Source organism: Salmo salar, chromosome 24, assembly GCF_965601325.2.
Source record: "Salmo salar chromosome 24, fSalSal1, whole genome shotgun sequence".
Taxonomy (NCBI): domain Eukaryota; kingdom Metazoa; phylum Chordata; class Actinopteri; order Salmoniformes; family Salmonidae; genus Salmo; species Salmo salar.
Window position 1 is genome coordinate 8,112,356 of NC_138314.1, and position 22,974 is coordinate 8,135,329.

At 43.7% G+C, this 22,974-nt stretch overlaps 1 protein-coding gene across 1 annotated transcript; it reads right to left on the bottom strand.

Moving 5' to 3' along the window:
• Nucleotides 1–1,536: 1,536 nt before the first annotated feature.
• LOC106585182 (uncharacterized) lies at nt 1,537–22,536 on the bottom strand. The gene is made up of 8 exons (XM_014171103.3): nt 22,330–22,536; nt 13,812–14,589; nt 10,865–11,302; nt 10,488–10,655; nt 10,222–10,350; nt 9,955–10,146; nt 9,545–9,775; nt 1,537–5,440 (listed from the first exon to the last, which is right to left on the bottom strand). The coding sequence occupies exons 2-8, from the start codon at nt 14,475–14,477 to the stop codon at nt 4,559–4,561; spliced, it is 2,706 nt and encodes a 901-aa protein (XP_014026578.1). The 5' UTR covers nt 14,478–14,589; nt 22,330–22,536; the 3' UTR covers nt 1,537–4,558.
• Between the last annotated feature and the right edge of the window lie 438 nt (nt 22,537–22,974).

Below are 22,974 nucleotides of genomic sequence, written 5' to 3' on the forward strand. Positions count from 1 at the left end.
GGTAGTAATAACACCTGTGGGAAGAGGAGCATTCTTCTTACCAAACCACATGACCTTTGTTTTGGAGGTGTTCAGAACAAGGTTAAGGGTAGAGATAGCTTGTTGGACACTAAGAAAGCTTTGTTGAAGAGCATTTAACACAAAATCCGGGGAGGGGCCAGCTGAGTATAAGACTGTATCATCTGCATATAAATGGATGAGAGAACTTCCTATTGCCTGAGCTATGATGTTGATGTAAATTGGGAAGAGTGTGGGGCCTAGGATTGAGCCTTGGGGTACTCCCTTGGTGACAGGCAGTGGCTGAGGCAGCAGATTTTCTGACGTTATACACTGCACTCTTTGAGAGAGGTAGTTAGCAAAACAAGAATAGAATGGTCTACCGTATCAAAAGCTTTGGCCAAGTCAATAAAAATAGCAGCACAATATTGCTTAGAATCAAGGGCAATGGTGACATCATTCAGGACCTTTAAGGTTGCAGTGACACATCCATTACCTGAGCGGAAACCAGATTGCATACCCGAGTCAGTCAGTTGATTATTGACTGTTTTTCCAACACTTTTGATAAACAGGGCAACATAGAAATAGGCCTATAATAGTTAGGATCAGCTTGATCTCCCACTTTAAATAAAGAATGACCTGTGGCTTCCTTCCCAAGCAATGGGAACCTCCCCAGAAAGGAGAGACAGGTTAAAAAGGTTGGAGATAGGCTTGGCGATGATAGGGGCAGCAACCTTAAAGAAGAAAGGGTCTAAACCATCTGACCCAGATGTTTTATTGGGGTCAAGTTTAAGGAGCTCCTTTAGCACCTCGGACTCAGTGACTGCAGGGAGAAACCTTGTTGTGGGGCAGGGGAAAATGATGGAATAGCATCGGGATAGTCGCATTAGAAGGGGTGGGAGATGAGGAAATGTTGGACGGGCAAGTAGGAATGGCTGAGTCAAATGGGAATCCTGACTTAATGAAATGGTGATTAAAGAGCTCTGTCATGTTCTTCTTGTCAGTAATAACCACATCATCAACATTAAGGGACATGGGCAGCTGTGAGGAGGAGGGTTTATTCTCCAGGTCTTTAACCGTGTTCCAGATCTTCTTGGGGTTAGACCCACAGAGAGAGAACTGCTCCTTAAAGTAACTAACGTTGGTCTTCCGGATAGCCTGAGTGCACTTATTTCTCATTTGCCTGAACGATAGCAAGTCAGCTTGAGTATGCGTGTGCCGAGCCTTTCGCCAAATGCAATTCTTGAGGTGGAGTAACTCTGCAAGATCACGGTCGAACCAGGGGTTGAACCTGCTTTTAATTCTCATTTTCTTTATGGGGGCGTGTTTGTTAACAATGCCACTGAAAATATCAAAAAAGAAGGTCCAAGTGTCTTCGACAGAGGGGATCAAGCTGATTCTATACCATTTTACAGAGGCCAGTTCATGAAGGAAGGCTTGCTCATTAAAGTTTTTTAGTACGCGTCTATGACAAATCAGGACAGGTCGTTTCACTGAGCAGCCATTACAAACACAGACTGTAAAACAGTGATCACTAAGGTCATTACAGAAAACACAAGACTGATACCTATCAGGATTATTTGTGAGGATAACATCGAGGAGAGTAGCCTTTTCTGGGTGTTTGGAGTCATACCTTGTGGAATTGGTGATAATCTGAGAAAGATTTAGGGAGTCTCATTGCTTTAGGACTCAGGTGGTTTAAGCATGTCCCAGTTTAGGTCACCTAGCAGGACAAATTCAGACTTAGTGTAAGGGGCCAGGAGAGAGCTTAGGGCCGGTGCTGATGGAGGAATATAGCATCCAGCAACAGTCAACAAAGAGCTATTTGAAAGTTTAATGCTTAAAACCAGCAAATCAAATTGTTTGGGGACAGACTTGGTGGAGACAACCGAGCACTGAAGGTGATCCTTGGTAACGATTGCCACTCCCCCACCTTTGGAAGATCTGTCTTGCCGAAAAAGGTTATAGCCAGAAAGGTTAACATCAGTATTCAAAACACTATTTCTTAACCACATCTCAGTAATGACCAACACATCTGGATTGGAGCTGTGAACCCACACTTTCAATTGATCCATTTTAGGTAATATGCTTCCAGTGTTAATGTGCAGAAAACCCAGGCTTTTATGAGAGCAGAAATCAGTGAAGCAGATATCAGAGCACAAGTCAGAATTGGGGCTTGCAACTGTAGATGGGCCAGGGTGTACATGCACATTTCCAGATATCATCAACGGTAATACAATCAAGGCACGGCATAGTACAGGGAGAGCTCTGCAGTGCTGATTTATGACATCTGAATGTGCATCAGATGGCATCAAGATCATATTGTAGTAGGTGCCAGGTGCACCGGTTTGAATGTGTCAAGAACTGCAACGCTGCTGGGTTTTTCACACTCCCTTGTGTATCAAGAATGGTCCACCATCCAGCCAACTTGGCACAACTGTTGGTCCACCACTCAAAGGACATCCAGCCAACTTGACACAAACTGTTGGAAGCATTGGAGTCAACATGGGCCAGCATCCCTGTGGAACGCTTTCGACACCTTGTAGAGTCAGGCCATGCCCCGACGAATTGAGGCTGTTCTGAGGGCAAAGAGGGTGTAACTTAATATCAGGAAGGTGTTCCTAATGTTTTGTACACTGTATAATAACCTTATTGGAAATTAAGTAATGTTTATTTACTTGCATCTTTATTGATTCAGTTTGATTTTACCCAGGAGTAATCTTCATCAAGCCATTACAGTAACATAAATACAAACCGTTAAAATAAGTACAAAAACATTGGTGGCAATTTCCTCACTAAAACAATACAGCAATTACATTGACATCACCAACAACAAAAAAAGAAACTAACAATGGCTTTGGATATAGTTGATATTGTTAGTAGTTGATGTTCGACATATTCTTACAATATGGTTGAACCATGTAGTAGATCTAAACTAGCATTCATACAGTTAAGAAACATTAAAGAAAAGCTTATAATACTTGTCCGATTCACAAGAATAATAATAACAATTGTAATAGTAATAATTGTATTTCTTTAAATATTCACACGCAGTATCTTGGTATGCTGGAATAAATATGAACACATAAAAGCCATACTATTCACATCTAATCGAGTCTACTTTCGGTCTGATCTCAATCGGACATAGTGCAGTAAGTCTGAACCCTACCTAGGGAAGGCAATGTCTTCCTTTGTCTGGCTCTCTAACTCTTCGGGATGCATCCCATTTTGAAAACTTGCACCCTTGCTGATTTGAAAGGGCTGGGTGGGTGAAAGTTAATTCAGCCTTTCTCTGGACCAAGCATCTCATTCTTTCACTACTGTACTCTCACTTGCCTCCTATTTTTACATATGAAGGCAGTTTCAGCTCTGTCCTCACTTTTTTCACCTCGTTCTTTCTGCTCACTCTTGTCCTCTCCTCTCTTCCCACTCTTGGTCATAAAAGCATGATCTGAAAGTAGAAATAATGACAATATCCGAGTAAAGCCAGTGTGTTTCCGTGTCTCTTTCGCAGACCCCGGAATAAACAGTCATTTTCAAGTAATTTTCTCTGCTGGTGGGGAGCTCTGACACAGCTCAATGCTGACCCCTTGTGTTCATCTTTAGTCACCGCGGACAGTTTGTAGAGCCAGAGAGCCAGCCCACTGGGCACATACTGGTTTAGTCAATGTCGTTTCCATGTCATTTCAATGAAATGACGAAGAACCAATGTCGAAGAGACGTTGAAATGACATCTGTGCCTAGTGGGAGGTTCTCCAATATCCCTGAATCTACACTAAGAATCATTCAGAGTTCGACTAAATTTAATCTCAAGCCACTTCAGGAAATGAGCTGAAATGGAACCAACCAAACAACTACCAATCAACTATACTACTATTCTCCTAATTTCCTCCTATTAAAAAAACACTTTTGATTTTTCATTCCCAATTTTCCGACACATCCACTTTCTCATCACAGTCCTCTCACACACCTTCTGAGAGAAACATCGCCCCAGAAATGGAAAAGACAAGCACATTCTGCAAAACATCGCCCCTGATTTTCCTCTAAAATATGATTCTGGTTTCCCTGACTTCATGTCCCATTATCATAGACATGCAGTTTGGCAAACTACCCTCCAGGTTGGTACCAAGCCTTCCAGAACAATAACCAGAATGTTATCATCTTGGAACTTTTGGTGCCAATCTTGCTTCCATTCGAGTGTCACTGCTTCCCACCAAGACTGCCTGGTAAGCAATGGATACTTTATCATTGACAGGATTGAGTAGTTTAGGTTTAATATTCAGATATAGTGTACTTTGCTTGTAATGTAGTTTATATTGCATTCTATAATGTAGCAGATCAGTTTGTTTTTCTGTTGTTTTCTTTAATACTGTATTGTATTCAATTATAGTTTGTGTTCATAGTCTAAACTCTATTGTATTGTTCTCTGCTGTTCAGTTTGCATTGGTTGTTTTAACTGTACAATATTCAATGGTACAGTTTGCGTTGCAGTTCTGTGTTGTAGTTTAATATGTCTTTTGTTGTTTGTAATCAAGTTGATATTCATTGGAATGGAGCCTCTCTAAATCTCAGTGGACTCTATCCTCTCCAGGCGTGAGGGCCCTGCCCAGGGTGGGGGCAGCTGGAGGAGGGAATGGGGGCCTTTCTGGTCCTCACAGTGCGGGGGTGAGAGGGTGAGTGCAATGGGGGCAGGGAGAGGGACTGAGGGCAGGGGAGGGAGGGTTGACAAGGCTGGTGGTGGGGGAGGGGAGCTGGAGGATGAGGGGGAGGGGGTAAGTTTGGTCCCCAGCTGTCCCACCTGTTGCTCTAGAGCCTGGTTTTTCTGTAGAGTCTCCACATAGCTGACCTGAAGCTGCGCCTGGTATTTCAGCACACGCTCCTTCTCGTCAATCCATGTGTGTCGCTCCTGGTCAAAACTGTGGGCCTGGAGCTCTCTCTGCTGACGTTCTAGACGTAAGGCCCCCTGGAGCTGTTCCAGCTGCTCACGCAGGTTCCCTGATTCCTCCCGCTGGGCCTCCTGGCGCTGCTGCTGGGCCTCCTGACGCAAGTAGGCTTCCTGACGAAGTTGAGCTTCCTTACGCAGTTGGGATTCCTGGTGGAGATGAGCCTCCTGACGGAGATGGGCCTCCTGGCGTGGCTGCATGTCACACCACTGGGCCTCTTCCCGCTGCTGCCTCTCCTGTCTCTGTGTCTCTTGCCTCTGGGCTTTTGCCTCATCACTCTGAAAGCTGAGCAGGGCATCTGAGGTGTGGGTAAGGGGGGTGGATGAGGGCTCAGTGGGTGTGCGGAGGCAGTAGAGAGCCCCCCAGGGGGGGAGTAGCCCTCCTGCTGCTAGGGTTTGGGTTATGGCAGGATCAACCGCTCCGCCCAGCTCCCCCAGAGTTCGTTTAAGACCCAGAACCTCAGCCTCAAACACACCCAGCTTCTCCCTCAGGATAGACACCTGACAAAGAGAAGGATATTTTAGTGTGCGTTAGTGCTGTCTCTGAGCTTTTTGAGGTTGGTTCACTGTTTTCAATTTTGATTATTTGGCTTGAATTCTGTAACAACACACAATAAAACAATTCGTAAAAGTCCCATGATGGTAGTGACTGCCTATTACTGCATATCACTTATTAACCATAATTTATTCATAGTACTTAAAAAAAAAATATCAGTTGTTATTACATTTGTTTTATTTGATTACTTTTTACTTGAGTCCAAGTCATCATTTCATCTCTATAGAGTAGTGCTGAGAGATTCGTGCTTTTTGAGGTTGGTTCGGTTTAATAAAAAAAAATGTAATAAAAAAATAATCCCGGTTTTCAATTTTGGTTAAATTATTTGGTTTGAATAGAGTAACAACACAGAATAAAACAATTAATACAAGTCCAATGATGGTAGTGACTGGGTTTCACAGGGTCGGAAACTTTCTGACAAATTAGGTCTTGTGGCATATTTTGGTTAAACTATCCCCAATTCAATGGAATTGCAACCCTCTGCATGCACAGTGCATTCTTCCATCACATGTACAGTGCACTCTTCCATCACATGTGCAGCTGATTGTCAAGATCTTGCACACTAATGAGATGCTATTGAGCCCACACTACTACACTGTCTGAGTCAAGGACTACATGCTTTCTGATACATTTTGATTACAATACTGGGTGGGGTGAATATATTTTATATGACATACATGATTATTTATTAACTAGTAAATAGTAGAATACAGAAAAGTGTGTTTAAATCATTTCTAACTTGTTAACAATTTCTGCTAGTTAGTTTTTGCTACCATGTGGGTTTTAGCTTGCTTGAGCCTGCTAACTGAGGAGTGTTAATTCACCTGTTATCATACATGTTTCATTTTAAAACATTTATCTTACAAAGGAGTTGTTTAATCTAACTGCTTAACTATTTATCTGTACATGGAATTGTATTTGTTTTTTATTACCATTTTCTTTCTTTACAGGAAAATGCAACGGGCACTATCTGATGTGTGGAGACATTTCACTGCAGCTAATGTAGAAGGAAAAGCTGTGTACATTTGCAAATACAGTGCCAAATCATACGTGAAGAATGCAACAAAGATGCAGACTCATCTGGCCAAGTGCATAGTTCCCTCAGCACTCACAACAAGCAACCTCTGACAAAAGTCCCTCTTCTTCTATTTGAGGTGAAAATGATAAATCAGACACCTTATCGATAGCAACAGCTCATGGTCCTCCTGGAATTAGAAGTCTTTTTGACTCAATGGAGGAACGTTGTCAGAGAAATGCTGATGAATGTCTTGCTCGAGCTGTGTATGCAACTGGTTCACCTCTGATGCTCACAGGCAATGCGTATTGAAGATATTTCTGAATGTTCTTCGCCCAGCATACAGCCCTCCAACCGGACATGCTTTATCTACTCATTTGCTGGATGCAGAGTTCAACAGAGTTCAAGTGAAGGTCAAGCAAATCATAGAGAAAGCAGACTGTATTGCAATCATCTCTGATGGGTGGTCGATTGTTCGTTGGCAAGGAATAATTAACTACGTCATCTCCATCACCACTCAACCAGTATTCTAAAAGAGCACAGACACAAGGGACAACAGACACACTGGTCTCTACATTGCAGATGAGCTGAAGGCAGTCATCAATGCCCTTGGACCACAGAAGATATTTGCACTCATGACAGACAATGCTACAAACATGAAGGCTGCTTGGTCTAAAGTGGAGGAGTCCTACCCTCACATCACACCCATTGGCTGTGCTTCTCATGCATTGAATCTGCTCCTCAATGACATCATGGCATTGAAAACAATGGATACACTCTACAAGAGAGCCAAGGAAATGGTTAGGTATGTGAATGGTCATCAAGTTATAGCAGCAATCTACCTCACCAAGCAATGTGAGAAGAATAAGAGCACCACATTGAAGCTGCCCAGCAGCACCTGTTGGGGTGGTGTTGTCGTCATGTTTGACAGTCTCCTGGAGGGGAAGGAGTCTCTCCAAGAAATGTCCATATCACAGTCTGCCGATATGGACAGCCCCATCAAGAGGATCCTCCTGGATGATGTATTTTGGAAGAGAGTGGTAAGCAGCCTGAAACTCCTGAAACCTATAGCAGTAGCCATTGCACGGCTTGAGGGAGACAATGCCATCCTGTCTGATGTTCAGACTCTGCTTGCAGATGTAAGAGAAGAAATCCATACTGCCCTGCCCACTTCACTGTTGCTCTAAGCAGAGGAAACTGCAGTTCTGAAAAACATTAAAAAGCGTGAAGACTTATGCCTAAGGCCCATACACGCCGCAGTGTACATGTTGGACCCCAAGTATGCTGGCAAGAGCATCCGGTCTGTTGCAGAGATCAACAAGGCCTATGGTGTCATCACTACTGTGTCTCGCCACCTTGGCCTGGATGAGGGCAAGGTTCTTGGCAGTCTGCCTTTGGGGATGGAGATGCAATATGGCAGTCGTGCCAACATATCTCATCAGCCACCTGGTGGAAGGGACTTTGTGGATCTGAGGCTCTTTCTCCTGTTGCCTCCATCATCCTCCAAATCCCACCAACATCAGCTGCCTCCGAGCGCAACAGGTCCTTGTTTGGGAACACACACACCAAAGCACGCAACAGGCCGACCAATACAAGGGTTGAAAAATTGGTGGCCAGCCGGGCAAATTTGAGGCTTTTTGAGCCTGACAATGAGCCATCCTCAGCAAGGTTGGAAAGTGACAGTGAAGATGAGGCTTTAGAGTCTGATGTTCAAGAGGTGGACATTGAGGAGGTCCAGGGAGAAGACATGGAAGCCTGAGAGGAAGACAACCAAAGCTTTAGTTTCTAGACTATCATTTTACAGATGTATGTTGAAAACGTTTTTGGGAGATGCGATGGATCATTGGGGATCATTCAATATTCCCTTTCTTTTGTTGTTCAGTGAAATCATCCCATGTGAAGAGTCAACTCATTTAATTAAAGTTCAATTCGTAACTAAATAGTTGTTTTTATTTATATCGGAAGGATTTAATCATTTGCAATTATGTCTACTTATGATAAGGTAAAAGGTTTATGTTTCTGTCTCCATATGATATGGTAAATATATCCAATGCAAAAAAACATCTATATTTAAATGGTATTAATATTAATTTGCATATATTTCCATTAATTCCCATATATTCCCGTTAATTCCCATGGAAAGTTTCCACCTCTGAATATTCCCCAAAATGTGCAACCCTAGTAGTGACTGCCCATTACTGGTTACTACCATCATTTATTCACTTTACTTTATGCATATGATGCAGCTTTCAAGTTGAAGGCGATTGATCTGGCTGTTGGAAAAGGAAATAGAGCTGCTGCACGGGAGCTTGGTCTGGAGCAATGGCTTTCTTGGTAGGCTACTGTTTACTGCAAATGTTTTATTTTTTGTTACAAGTCGTGTTTCGGTAAAGCCTATTTATTTTTGTTACAAGCCGTGTTTTGTTAAAGCCTATTTATTTTTGTTACAAGCCGTGTTTCGTTAAAGCCTATTTATTTTTGTTACAAGCCGTGTTTCGTTAAAGCCTGTGTAAAGTTCATTTGTTTCAATGTACCGGTAGGCACCTGCGGCTTATAGACATGTGCGGCTTATTTATGTTCAAAATAAATACATTAAAAAAATTCAGTGGGTGCGGCTTATATTCAGGTGCGCTTAATAGTCCGGAAATTATGGTAGATGCGCAATGGATTATGGTTATTGTAATTAATTAACACGTTTAATGCACTAAACTATGTAGAATATTGTCCTGTTGGAAACAACAACTCCCTACTACATCGCACTGTTAAGTTTGGATCTCATTTGTCACTAAAGGAACTGTGCAGTGTGCACATTGAGCTCACAGAAAAATAAATAAATAAATGTAATTCAAATAATTGAACCAACGTCGATCAATTAGTTGTTTAATCGCTCAGCACTAGTGTGCATATACTGTATGTGTGTGTATGGTCCGGTTTCATTTTGATCCCTAACTATAAAACAACAGGATATCTCATCTAGTGTCACGTATTTGTGTCATCAGAAATGTGACTTACAGGATTGTATGTGTATAGCTACCTCAGTCAGCGTCCTCCTCAGCTCTCCCTGGCAGCGCTCCAGCTCCAGGCTCTTGGTGGTGTAGGAGTCCTTGAGGCCCAGCATGACCTCCTCCCGGTCTCTCAGCTGGGCGTTGGCCTCTTTCAGCTGACCCCTGAGGGCCACCATCTCTCCCGCCCGCTGGGTCACCTCCACCTGGCTCTCCCTCAGCTGCTGCTTCAGCAGGGAGATCTCCCCCGCTTTCTGACATACCTGGACCACACAGCAGGGAAAGCATATAGTATAGTAAGGTAGAGCTGCAGTGTTATGGGGCTGTTCACACCGACGCACCATGCACAAACACACACACACACACACACACACACACACACACACACACACACACACACACACACACACACACACACACACACCACCACCACCACACACACCTCCCACTTGGTCTCCTCCAGGCGTGGCAGTATGTCGGCCTGTTCCTTCCTGAAGTCCAGACACTTCCTCTCCAGCTCTTCTCTCTGGGCCAGTAAGGCAGGCATCTCCTCCTGCAGGCGCCGCTTGTCCTGCGACAGACGGGTGATCTGGGCCTGCAGGGCATTCTGGGAGCGCTGGGCGCGGCGTGTCACCTATACACAGAGGAAGAGATGAACAACATTTGGTGGATTCTTATTGGTTAATGCCGCTGTGGAATGTGTGGTCACCTGCTGCAGGCGGGAGGCATAGTTTTGTCGCAGCTCTTCCATCTGTCTCTCCCACACGCGCTGCTTCTCCTCAAAAACCTGGACGATGGCTGCCTCGCTCTGGTCCAAGTTACGATGCATGTGCTGCACCTGGGAGAGGAGAGAGAGAGAGCTCAGGAGAGGAGGGAAGGATTGTTGGGACTGACCGAAGCGATGATAATTGCTACATCCATGAAATCTACTAAAATAAATCACCCTTGACCACTAAATGACCTTTCACCTCTCACCTCTTGCTCCTTCTCCCAGAGCCGGTCCTCCAGGTCTTGGATGACATCATCAGAGGAAGGCGAGGGGCGAAGGGGTGCTGGGGTGTCTCCCAGGTGGCTCAGCCTCTGATAGGATGAGGAGCTCTTTCCTGAAGAGGAGTGGCCACTGTCCGAGGCACTCAGCCCATTCTGGAATAGTCTCACATAGATTCATATACAGTCCACACTGGACTGGTACCAAACTGGATAGGTGCAGATACCCAGAGCAAGTAAAATAATGTATATGAATTGATGCTGGTAAACTGTACTACGCTAAAAGTATGTTAACGATTATCAAATGTGAACTCATTCGGAGTCGACTGCAGTGTCTGTAATTATGTTCAAAAGACTCTACCCACCTGGTAGCCTGGTTTCTCCAGCTTGTCCTGAGCCGCTGCAGCTCCAGCTGTGGTCCCCAGTCTGTTGATATGGCTGGTAGAAGCACTGAGAGTACCCAGGGCCGCTGGGGGCACATAGCCCGTCCCAGAGCCTGCGTAGGTGGGCAGGCTGGTCAAGGAGTTTCTCCCCGAATCTGACATCCCCCCCTGGACCCCTCCTTTACCCTCACCCCCTCCTGCTCCCTCTGCCCGGCAGCTGCCTCTTCCTGGGCTGTCCTGGTCTAGAAGGAGGGCCTCTGGAACCGCCCCTGGTTCTCCTCCCCCTGCTCCTCCTTCTCTACGCCCCCCCGCACTCCTACCCTCACCACCACTGGTTTGGCCTACGAGGTTTTGCATGGAGTGAAAGCTTTTGGGAACCACTGGTTTGAAGGCAGAAGGACGAACCAGCCCGGAGTTGTTCTAGAGAGTTGAAGGGAAAGGGGGAGGAAGGAGAGAGAGAGAGAGAGATTTGGGTAAAGAGCGATACGGGTAGAGATGGTTATAAAGAAACAGGAGAGGAAACTGTTAGCAAAACAACACATTAAAGGGGAATAACAGCAAATGCGAACCTCTCTCACTCAGAGAGAGCGAGGTAGAGACAGAGCTATGTCACAGGGTTATACAGCCCTCACTCACTGCAGCGCTAGAGAAAACTTTGTGGAATAACGCAAATCTAAGAAAAATATAAACCTTCTGTCACAGCAAAAATACTACATTTGGGAAGTCCAATCGATTGTGAGATATGTCATATATGTTTTATGTGATACATTTGGGTCCCTGGTTCACAATTTAACCTTTTCTGAGATCTCTGCCAAGCAAAGAGGAAAGGAGTCGACCTAATCCCCCCTCACACCTTAAGCTTGCAACCCCATTGGACATAATTTCACAAGCCTGTCAACTTTGGCCATCTTCCCTCTCTGACTGAAGGCTCCATCCCTCATTTGCATGGTGTGATCAAATCATTACGGCAAAATATATCTACTAAAATGAGAGGGAAAGACTACTGAGTGTGCAACATAACGTCTACTTCATAGCATGACACACGGGCTAAAAAGGCTAAGTTTGCAATAAATGTTTCATTACATTGTAACTTGGTTGTAACGTGGTCCCGTGTGACTCAGTTGGTAGAGCATGGTGTTTGCAATGCCAGGGTTGTGGGTTCGATTCTCATGGGGGACCAGTATGGAAGAAAAGAATGTATGAAATGTATGTGAAAATGTAGGCTAATTTTATAAAATGAAAAAGTATTCTTACAGCCTATATTTGCATCAAATACCCTACTCCTTCAAAGTCGTGTATTGATTATATATAGCATATGTGATGAATAATGATCACTGCAATCAACAGCTGCAGTGTTGCTCATTGGATTACCCCATATCATGGAATAGGCTATGTACAAGTTTATGAAGACAAAAGGCAGACACATGGAATTATTTGATTTGGATGGATGGTTGACATGACAGAAAGCTAGGTGGATATTTTCTTATCTAAAATGTCGGTGAAACGCCTCCCGAGTGGCACAGCGGTCTAAGGCACTGCATTGCAGTGTTGCGCCGTCACTACAGCCTGGAGTTTGATCCCAGACTGTGTCACAACCGGCCGGGATCGGGAGTCCCATAGGGCGGCGCACAATTGGTCCAGCATCATCCGGGTTAGCGGAGGGTTTGGCCGGGGGGGCATTACTTGGCTCATTGCGCTCTAGCGACTCCTTTTGGCGGGCCGGGCGCCTGCAGGCTGACTTCAGACGTCAGTTGAACTGTGTTTTCTCCGACACATTGGTGCGGCTGACTTCCGGGTTAAGCGAGCGGGTGTTAAGAAGCACGGTTTGGCGGGTCATGTTCGGCAGGACGCATGACTTGACCTTCGCCTCTCCCGAGCCCGTTGGGGAGTTGCAGTGATGAAACAAGATCATAATATCGGGAAATTGGGGAGAAAAAAAGGAGGTAAAATTACAAAAAATATATAAAAACAATAATTACAAATTTGGGTGAAACTTTGCTTCAGCTGTGTTGTTTCGCTTACGGGACTCGAGCCTGGATAGACTCGGAACTGGTAAAAACCTTATATATTCCAAAATTCTAACAAAATACACCAGCGACATAATTGAGGAGATAAAGGTTGTGATCAGTGTTTCTGATGAGATCGACAATTATCTTCTATTGTATTTGTGTGGCTACAATACCATCTTTAGTGCACAGCATTTTCTGATTGGTTTCCAGAGCATTGAAAAAGACAAATGAAATAGGCTACTACTGAGGGGTGTTGTGTTGGATCGGGTGATGTGCTAAAGTCTGATTTAGGCTATTTTGAAAACTGCCGGTGTTGTGTTTATGAGGAGCCCCCTCGTGCGTGTGTTGTTGCATGAGTTAGCTGCTGTTACCTCCTTACTTGGCAGAGATCTCAGAAAAGGTAAAATAGTGAATCAGCGACCCAAATTTATGACATAAAATGTATATGCCATATCTCACAATCGACTGGACTTGCCGAATGGAGTATTTTCCCTGTGACAGAACTAAGTTCTATCTAGAGCTGAAGTGAGCGTTTTCTCCGAGTGACCGAGGTGTGCACTTTGATTTTCGAAATGTGCCGTTATTCTCCTTTAAAGCCTTTACGTCAATGTCTTAAATCAGTAAACACTAGAAATCATTATGAAATAGTATGGCAATATTTATTTGTAAGACCTTTTCACCATGTCAAGTTCTATTTCATCAGCTGTTATAAGATAGTCAAGTAATTATATAACAGTGTAATTATAAAGTCTTTATGTAACTTCAATGATATAAGGATAGAGCAGACTATGTGTGTCCCATGCAGGAATCAAACCCACACAACCCTGATTTTGCTGTGATCTAATTGTGTACTAACTCACTATGCCAAAAGCCACATGATTCCTAGCTACAAACATACTTGTTTGAGAAAAGGAACATACCTGCTCTAGTTTGCCAGAGACAGGCAGGATTTTGGGTGGGTTGTGGTTTGGCGGGTTGTTGTGATTGTCTGTTTTGGTCCCTCCAGTGTCTCTTTGTTGGTGGGGGGTCATCCCAGTTCCAATGTCATTCCCCCCCAGTCCCACCAAGTTACTGCATACATCCAGACTCACAACCCCTCCTCGTGGCTCTCTTTCCCTCGCTCTCTCAACCCTCTCTCTCGTCCTCTCTACCCTCTCTCGATCCCGCTCTCTATCCCTCTCCCTCTCTACCCTGTCTCTATCCCTCTCTGCCCTCTCCTTTTCTCTTTCCCTTTCCCTCCCTCCACTCTCCCTCTCTTGCTCCCTCCTTCCTACGCCGTTTCCATATCCCACCCCTGTATCCCCCCGGACACAGTTGGATGCAGTTGTAGCGGTACGGTCTGTGTCAGAGTCCGGGGGCCGGTCTTTCCCAGTTGCGGTCCCAATACTAATACTTCCTCGTTCTTCACTAGACGCGGTTCCCTCAGAGGCTGTCGCTGGGGGTGGGGGGAGTCGTTCGGTGCTGCAGCTACGGTCGGCGGGGCAACGGCGAGACAGGGGCGGAGCACGAGGCAGGGTGGTCCTAGTGCCCACGGACTTCATGGCAAACTCCTGCTCCCCTGCCACTCCACTACCCACACTGCCCATGATGAGGGGTCAGGGGTGAGGGGTTAGAAGGGGACAGAGAGTCACTCAGCGTCACACACTGGGAAGCAGTGTGGGTCTTCAAGGGCTAAAGGAGGTACTGGAGGCACACACACTGAGGAGGAGTATGAAGAGAGAGAGAGAAAGAGAGAGAGAGATAATAATGTGCTCTTCATAAGTACCATCATGCAAATAGACTGTTCATCCAGATGGTAGCAGAAGGCAGAGGCAGTAATATTTACACTGACGTCTGTGAATGAGGTTGGATCATCTGTCTAAACAATTATACTTCACAGTGAAATACAATGTGTAAAAATATAACAGTTCCGGTCAAATGGTGTTGTAGTACAGTGGTTCATCCTTTAAAAGTTGCAGCCTACTGCAGCGTAGCTTGCGTGGTGCCGCAGAATTCTATGGCAGGTTATTTAAGTGCCAACCACTGGTACCATTAATGCTCGTTAGTGCTAGTTTGACCACCAGAGGGCATCTTTGAGAAACATTTGATAGCCTTCAATAGTGGCTGTACTAGAGAATTTAAAACCTTTTTTTGTAAGAACATAGTATATGGGACTGATTTTAAGAAATGTCGCTTAACCTGTTAGGGCTAGGGGGCAGCATTGACACGGCTGGATAAAAAACATACCCGATTTAATCTGGTTACCACTCCTACCCAGTAACTAGAATATGCATATACTTATTACATATGGATAGAAAACACCCTAAATTTTCTAAAACTGTTTGAATGGTGTCTGTGAGTATAACAGAACTCAAATGGCAGGTCAAAACCTGAGAGATTCCTTTACAGGAAGTGGCCTGTCTGACCATTTGTTGAACTTCTTTTCCATCTCTATCATTTACTAAGGATCTCTGCTCTAACGTGACACTTCCCACGTCGTCCATAGGCGCTCAGGGCCCGGGAAAAAACAGAATGTCGTCATTCCAGCCCCAGGCTGAAACACATTATCGCCTTTCTCAAGTGGCCGATCAAGAGACACTGGCTTATGCGCGTGACCCCGACCGCCCCCGCCTTTGGGATTTTTTCCTCTGTTTGCCGAAAAGGAGATTCCCTGTCGGAATATTATCGCTTTTCTACGAGAAAAATGTCGTAAAAATTGATTTTAAACAGCGGTTGACATGCTTCGAAGTACGGTAATGGAATACTTAGAATTTTATTGTCACGAATTGCGCCATGCGCGTGACACTTCTTTACTATTTCGGATAGTGTCTGGAACGCACGAACAAAACGCCGCTATTCGGATATAACGATGGATTATTTTGGACCAAACCAACATTTGTTATTGAAGTAGCAGTCCTGGGTGTGTATTCTGACGAAGACAACAAAAGGTAATGAAACTTTTATAATAGTAAATATGATTATGGTGAGTGCTAAACTTGCCGGGTGTCTAAATAGCGAGCCCGTGATGCCTGGGCTATGTACTTAGAATATTGCAAAATGTGCTTTCACCAAAAAGCTATTTTAAAATCGGACATATCGAGTGCATAGAGGAGGTCTGTATCTATAATTCTTAAAATAATTGTTATGCTTTTTGTGAACGTTTATCGTGAGTAATTTAGTAAAATGTTAGCGAATTCCCCGGAAGTTTGCGGGGGGTATGCTAGTTCTGAACGTCACATGCTAATGTAAAAAGCTGGTTTTTGATATAAATATGAACTTGATTGAACAAAACATGCATGTATTGTATAACATAATGTCCTAGGGTTGTCATCTGATGAAGATCATCAAAGGTGAGTGCTGCATTTAGCTGTCTTCTGGGTTTTGGTGACATTATATGCTGGCTTGAAAAATGGGTGTCTGATTATTTCTGGCTTGGTACTCTGCTGACATAATCTAATGTTTTGCTTTCGTTGTAAAGCCTTTTTGAAATCGGACAGTGTGGTTAGATTAACGAGAGTCTTGTCTTTAAATGGCTGTAAAATAGTCATATGTTTGAGAAATTGAAGTAATAGGATTTTTAAGGTTTTGAAAATCGCGCCACAGGATAGCAGTGGCTGTTACGTAGGTGGGACGAATTCGTCCCGCCTAGCCCAGAGAGGTTAATTAATTTGATTAATATTATGGTGTTTCTATTCCAAGAAAAATGAAAAACCCTCTGGGTTTCCATTAGGATGGAATGGAAAATATGGCGCTGTACAATGTGACGGTCGGGAGTAGGCTACAGTACTTGGCTATTTAGCTAAAGAATCCCTGTGTTGTGCGGGCACGTGGGAGACTGGGGTTCAATTCCCCGACAGGGAGGAAGGAGTAGGCTGTCCTTGTAAATAAGAATTTGTTCTTAACTGACTTGTTAAATAAAGGTTACACTAAGAGCATAACATTTCTACACCCTAATTTTATAATTCTAGTCTAACCAATACCCAAACGGAGATTCAGTGAAAATTAAAATATCATTGATTTATCAAGACCAGTCCCCATGCTTGTCTCAGAGCAGCGCGAAACGGTGCTAAAATAGTTGTAGGCTATTGCTTCAAATCCTATTGCTTCTAACTTCAATATGCTCTTTAAATAAATAAGACCTACACCACTTTTAACAGCACATTACTCAACACTAGTGAGACTCATGTCGGCCTACAGTATATCGAAAAATATGACGTGACTCTCTGCCAATAATTACATTTGGAGGATTCTAAATTAAAACCAAAAGCTGCTTCATGGGTCTGCCGGTGGCGGCCGGCACGGGTGTCTGTAGCAACGCATTTTGCATTGCGATGCGGTGGCTTAGCTGTGCCACTGCGGAGGCCCCATCCACAAAGTATCAAAAATACAGAGAGGTGTTGGTCATGGTATATTGTCATGTTAATAGCCCAAAATGGGTTATTATAATACTGTACATGGTGTCCAGGTCAGGATAACCAAAACAGTTCTTTGTTAAAGACTATCAGAAAGAATGTTGGTACTTATTTATTTTGATCCAAAACCATGAATGAGCGAGTCACTCAGCTTTATGTAGGTGCCGCTATATGTAGGTGCCGCCAAGTTAATAAACAGATCACTGACCATTTCGAATCCCACCGTACCTTCTCTGCTGTGCAATCCGGTTTCCGAGCTGGTCACGGGTGCACCTCAGCCACGCTCAAGGTACTAAATGTTAACATAACTGCCATCAATAAAAGACAGTACTGTGCAGCCGTCTTCATCGATCTGGCCAAGGCTTTCGACTCTGTCAATCACCGTATTCTTATCGGCAGACTCAAAAGCCTTGGTTTCTCTAATGACTGCCTCGCCTGGTTCACTAACTACTTCTCAGATAGAGTTCAGTGTATCAAATCGGAGGGCCTGTTGTTCGGACCTCTGGCAGTCTCTATGGGGGTACCACAGGGTTCAATTCTCGGGCCGACTCTTTTCTCTGTATATATCAACGATGTCGCTCTTGCTGCGAGTGATTCTCTGATCCACCTCTACGCAGACGACACCATTCTGTATACATCTGGCCCTTCTTTGGACACTGTGTTAACTAACCTCCAAACAAGCTTCAATGCCATACAACACTCCTTCCGTGGCCTCCAACTGCTCTTAAACGCTAGTAAAACTAAATGCATGCTTTTCAACCGATCGCTGCCCGCACCCGCCCGCCCGACTAGTATCATTACTCTGGACGGTTCTGACTTAAAATATGTGGACAACTACAAATACCTAGGTGTCTGGCTAGACTGTAAACTCTCCTTCCAGACTCATATTAAACATCTCCAATCCAAAATTAAATCTAGAATCGTCTTCCTATTTCGCAACAAAACCTCCTTCCCTCACGCCGCCAAACATACCCTCGTAAAACTGACTATTCTACCGATCTTCGACTTCGGCGATGTCATTTACAAAATAGCCTCCAACACTCTACTCAGCAAACTGGATGCAGTCTATCACATTGCCATCCGTTTTGTCACCAAAGCCCCATATATACCACCCACCACTGCGACCTGTATGCTCTCGTCGGCTGGCCCTCGCTACATATTCGTCGCCAGACCCACTGGCTCCAGGTCATCTATAAGTCTTTGCTAGGTAAAGCTCTGCCTTATCTCAACTCACTGGTCACAATAACAACACCCACCCGTAGCACGCGCTCCAGCAGGTATTTCTCACTGGTCATCCCCAAAGCTAACACCTCCTTTGGCAGCCTTTCCTTCCTTTTCTCTGCTGCCAATGACTGGAACGAATTGCAAAAATCGCTGAAGTTGGAGACTTATATCTCCCTCACTAACTTTAAACATCAGCTATCTGAGCAGCTAACCGATCGCTGCAGCTGTACACAGCCCATCTGTAAATAGCCCATCCAATCTACCTACCTCATCCCTATATTGTTTATATTTACTTTTTTGCTCTTTTGCACAGTATTCTACTTGCACATTATCATCTACACATCTATCACTCCAGTGTTAATTTGCTAAATTGTAAATACTTCGCTACTATGGCCTATTTATTGCCTTACCTCCTCACGCCATTTGCACACACTGTATATAGACTTTTTTTCTATTGTGTTATTAACTGTACATTTGTTTATTCCATGTGTAACTCTGTGTTGTTGTTTGTGTCGCACTGCTTTGCTTTATCTTGGCCAGGTCGCAGTTGTAAATGAGAACTTGTTCTCAACTGGCCTACCTGGTTAAATAAAGGTGAAATATATATATATATTTTTAAATGACTGTCCAATCAACTTGATAATATATAACATTATTTTGGAGGTTATTTTCTTTTCAAAAAACCAAACGTGAGCGATTGTAATCTGAATAATGGCCAAAATAATATTTGTAAAGGCAAAAACATTTATTTCTGTTTTTAGAGGGAGAGAAACGCTGGGCCAATTGTGCTCTGCCCTATGGGACTCCCAATCACGGTTGGATGTGATACATAATAATAATACATTTTGTTGTATTATTTGTTTTGTCTTTTCTGGTGGATTAAACTGAAATTGCAACCAATCACGGCCGGTTGTGATACAGCCAACCTAACTAAGAAATACATTTGACGATAGAATTATCCCCCTACCCTCCTTCTAGGCAAGTCTATTGTCCAACTACCTGCTAATAGCCATAACGGCACTGTACAACGTGACTGTGTGTGTTTGAAAAAGTATTTTCCAGTAATAAACCATTTGTTTACCTTCATTAGACAACTTTGTTCCAATATTTCTGCAATTCAGTGATATTTATTCCCATAGTAATTCATTATGGATCCATAACTAAATAAACATCGGCTTCTGAAAGAGTCTTTTTTATCATTATTTAATTAACGAAAGCATAAAGATGACATTATTAGTTACATTGTTTTAGTTTGACTTTGTGAAGACTGGCTCCAAGAACAGTGGGAACGTTGGCTCTTCTTTGGACACTGTGTTAACAAACCTCCAAACAAGCTTCAATGCCATACAACACTCCTTCCGTGGCCTCCAACTGCTCTTAAACGCTAGTAAAACTAAATGCATGCTTTTCAACCGATCACTGCCCGCACCTGCCCGCCCGACTAGTATCATTACTCTGGACGGTTCTGAATTAGAATATGTGGACAACTACAAATACAGTGAGGGGAAAAAGTATTTGATCCCTTGCTGATTTTGTAAGTTTGCCCACTGACAAAGAAATGATCGTTCTATAATTTTAATGGTAGGTTTATTTGAACAGTGAGAGACAGAATAAGAACAAACAAATCCAGAAAAAAACATGTAAAAATGTTATACATTTTTGAGCCACCCCCCCACCTTCCCCATGGGCTAGGTCCATCTTCTGTGCACGGCACTGCGGCCCGTCCCATGCCCCCTGCCCTCGTGCCTTGAACCTTGCGTGCTTCCAGTGGATACAGCTGGAGAAATGCAAGGCAATCCCATTGTGCGCCACTCGGGAGCCATGACCAATATGACCAATATATATTGTCCTGCTAATAACAGGATTAATAATATATCTGTAAGAATATCCAAGGGGCTTTTATATAATTAAAAATGAATAATAATCGCTTTATTTAAAAAATAGCAATATTTTGGAGATTATTTCATATAACGTAAAATGAGTGAGAAAAAGGCCTTTCTTGAACATCGGGTGACATTGTTACTAATTTGTAAATAAAGCCAGTTTGCTATTTAGAATTATTTATTTATATCAAGTTTCAGGTAAGACCCAGATGCAGACAATGTCGAATTAACAACAGTTTATTAATCCAACAGGGGCAGGCAAAAGACAGGCAAAGACAGGCAGGGGCGCAGTAATCCAGATAGGTGTGGCAAAGGTACAGGACGGCAGGCAGGTTCAGGGTCTGGGCAGGCAGAAAACTAGAAAACCGGAACAATCGAGAGACAGGAACAGAGGTAGGCTTGACGAAACAAAACGAACTGGCAACAGACAAACAGAGAACACAGGTATAAATACACAGGGGATATTGGGGAAGATGGGCAACACCTGGAGGGGGGTGGAGACAATCCCAAAAAGGCGAAACAGATCAGGGTGTGACAATTTCTGTTTTTAGAGGGAGAGAAACCAAAAACCTACAGTCGTCTCATGAGTCTCCCAGTCAAGGCCGGCACGGGTATTGAACCAGCATCAACACAGGTTGCACTGCGATGCAGTGTCTTGGACCGTTGCACCACTCAGGTGCTGTACAACGTGACCGGTCGGGAGTGGGCTACACTACTACAGTAAGAGCAAAAGAATTATAATAAAATAATAAAAACCTTAGTGTAACTACAGTTTTAGTAAATAATACTGAAGTCGTGCACAATTATCAGTTTCTATTTAGGTTTATGTCACCCACTCATTGTCAGTTAGAGAGACAGTAGGCCCCAAAAGCATAATCAGTGCTCTAACGCAGGGTACCGTACTAAACCATAAATTACCTCTAATTACCGCATAATCGCAAATCTTTTAAGGGAGCAACCACTGTATGCAACGTCCAATATTTATATATTTTTTGCCTTTATTTAACCAGGTAAGACATTGACACATTCTCTTTTACAATAACGATCTGACCAAGATTGAGCAATAAACTGTGCAGAAAAGCAAAGATTCAGTTACTATTCAGGTTGCTTCTGAACGTATAAATGACTTATGTGTGCAACACGTGTGTGTATGTGAATGGGTGTGTGTGTGTGTGCGCGCGTATCTTTGTGCAGCTTGAGTGGGCGATTAGGTCCTGCCTACAAGGCAGTGAGTGAGAGGGCGGCAAAGAGGCACGTGTAGTGTGGTTGTGTGTGTGTAGGTGCACGATTGTTGACAGCTACACCAGGTTACATCTGGCTACTCTTGCACCTTTCAATCTGCAATGAAATTTAGATGGAGCGATTGCTGCAAAACGGTGTAGGAGTATAGGCCTATATAGACTTTTCTTCTCACTAACTCTCCCCTGCCGTCAAGACATCACAGACAGTAATGTGTGACGGCATACAGTATACAACAGTACCGTCAATGCATTGACATGAGAGAGGAAGAGAAGAAGATGAGAGAGAAAGAGAGAGAGAGAGAGAGAGAGAGAGAGAGAGAATGAGTCGCTCCTGCCAGATAGGCTATAACCCCCACTCCATGTCCTTCTACACTATTTAATTCCACTCGGGTAAGCTATAGTAGCAGCCTAACTAACACACTGTCTCTCTACTGATATGGTCTCCTCTACGCTCACCCATGATTCTATCCACATCTCTCATCCCTCCCACCTTCTCTCTCCATCCCAACGTGACTATATCAGGACTCGAATCGCACGACTGCGTTTCCTGAAACATGAACAGTTATTACTAGATTGAAATGATTATAGTTGAAGTCAAATAACACGTATTTGTCATTGTCTGAGCCGCTTTGATGTAGCCTGGGATACCGTATCGAACCATTACATCCGTATGCCCTGTCTATAACATAGCCTACTCACTGTTTTCAGCACCACCGTTGGTTTCGAGACACGACGATCGTAACAGCCGTTTGTCCGTTAAAAATACCCTTGGCCCCGTTCCAAGCGGTTCTGAAGGATAATGAAATGTTGTCAATGGATGTTTTTTTTCCCGATAATAGTCGCAGTCGGTGTCGTATTGATGATGGAGGCAGCGGAAGACGCGACTATCAGCTGTAACCAAACAACCCAGACACGCCCCTTCTTCTGCACGACAGAAACGCCCCTTTTTGCACCACTCAACCATACAGGAGCAAAGGCTATAGGCTACTGTCATCATCTATCAATCAAAAGTATTGGAAAAGCTGTAATCATATTTTCGACCACCTATAGTCCTATATATACAATTTGTCTGGGATGGCGCAATTAAAGGACATTGGGAATATATTCCTACCAGTATTATTGACTCTAGGTGCATAAACACATTTTTGGTGGAACAGTATGTTGAAGAAAGAAAGTCAAGAAAGAAACTCAAGTCAACACTCAGAGACTGAGACATGGACAGTGTTCATCAAGATGTCATGGCTGTTAAGTGGCTGTCCATACTGCTACAAGGTTGACAGGTTTATTGCTGTGTTCATAACACCTCGGAAATGTACAAATACCAGCATACCACTGGGAATAATC

Coding starts and splice junctions, on each gene's coding strand:
- LOC106585182 (XM_014171103.3), bottom strand. CDS start 14,477: ATGGGCAGTGTGGGTAGTGGAGTGGCAGGGGAGCAGGAGTTTGCCATG. Junction 11,303..13,811: donor TCTCTGGCAAACTAGAGCAG/GTATGTTCCTTT, acceptor TCAACTCTCTAG/AACAACTCCGGGCTGGTTCG. Junction 10,351..10,487: donor TCTGGGAGAAGGAGCAAGAG/GTGAGAGGTGAA, acceptor CTCCTCTCCCAG/GTGCAGCACATGCATCGTAA.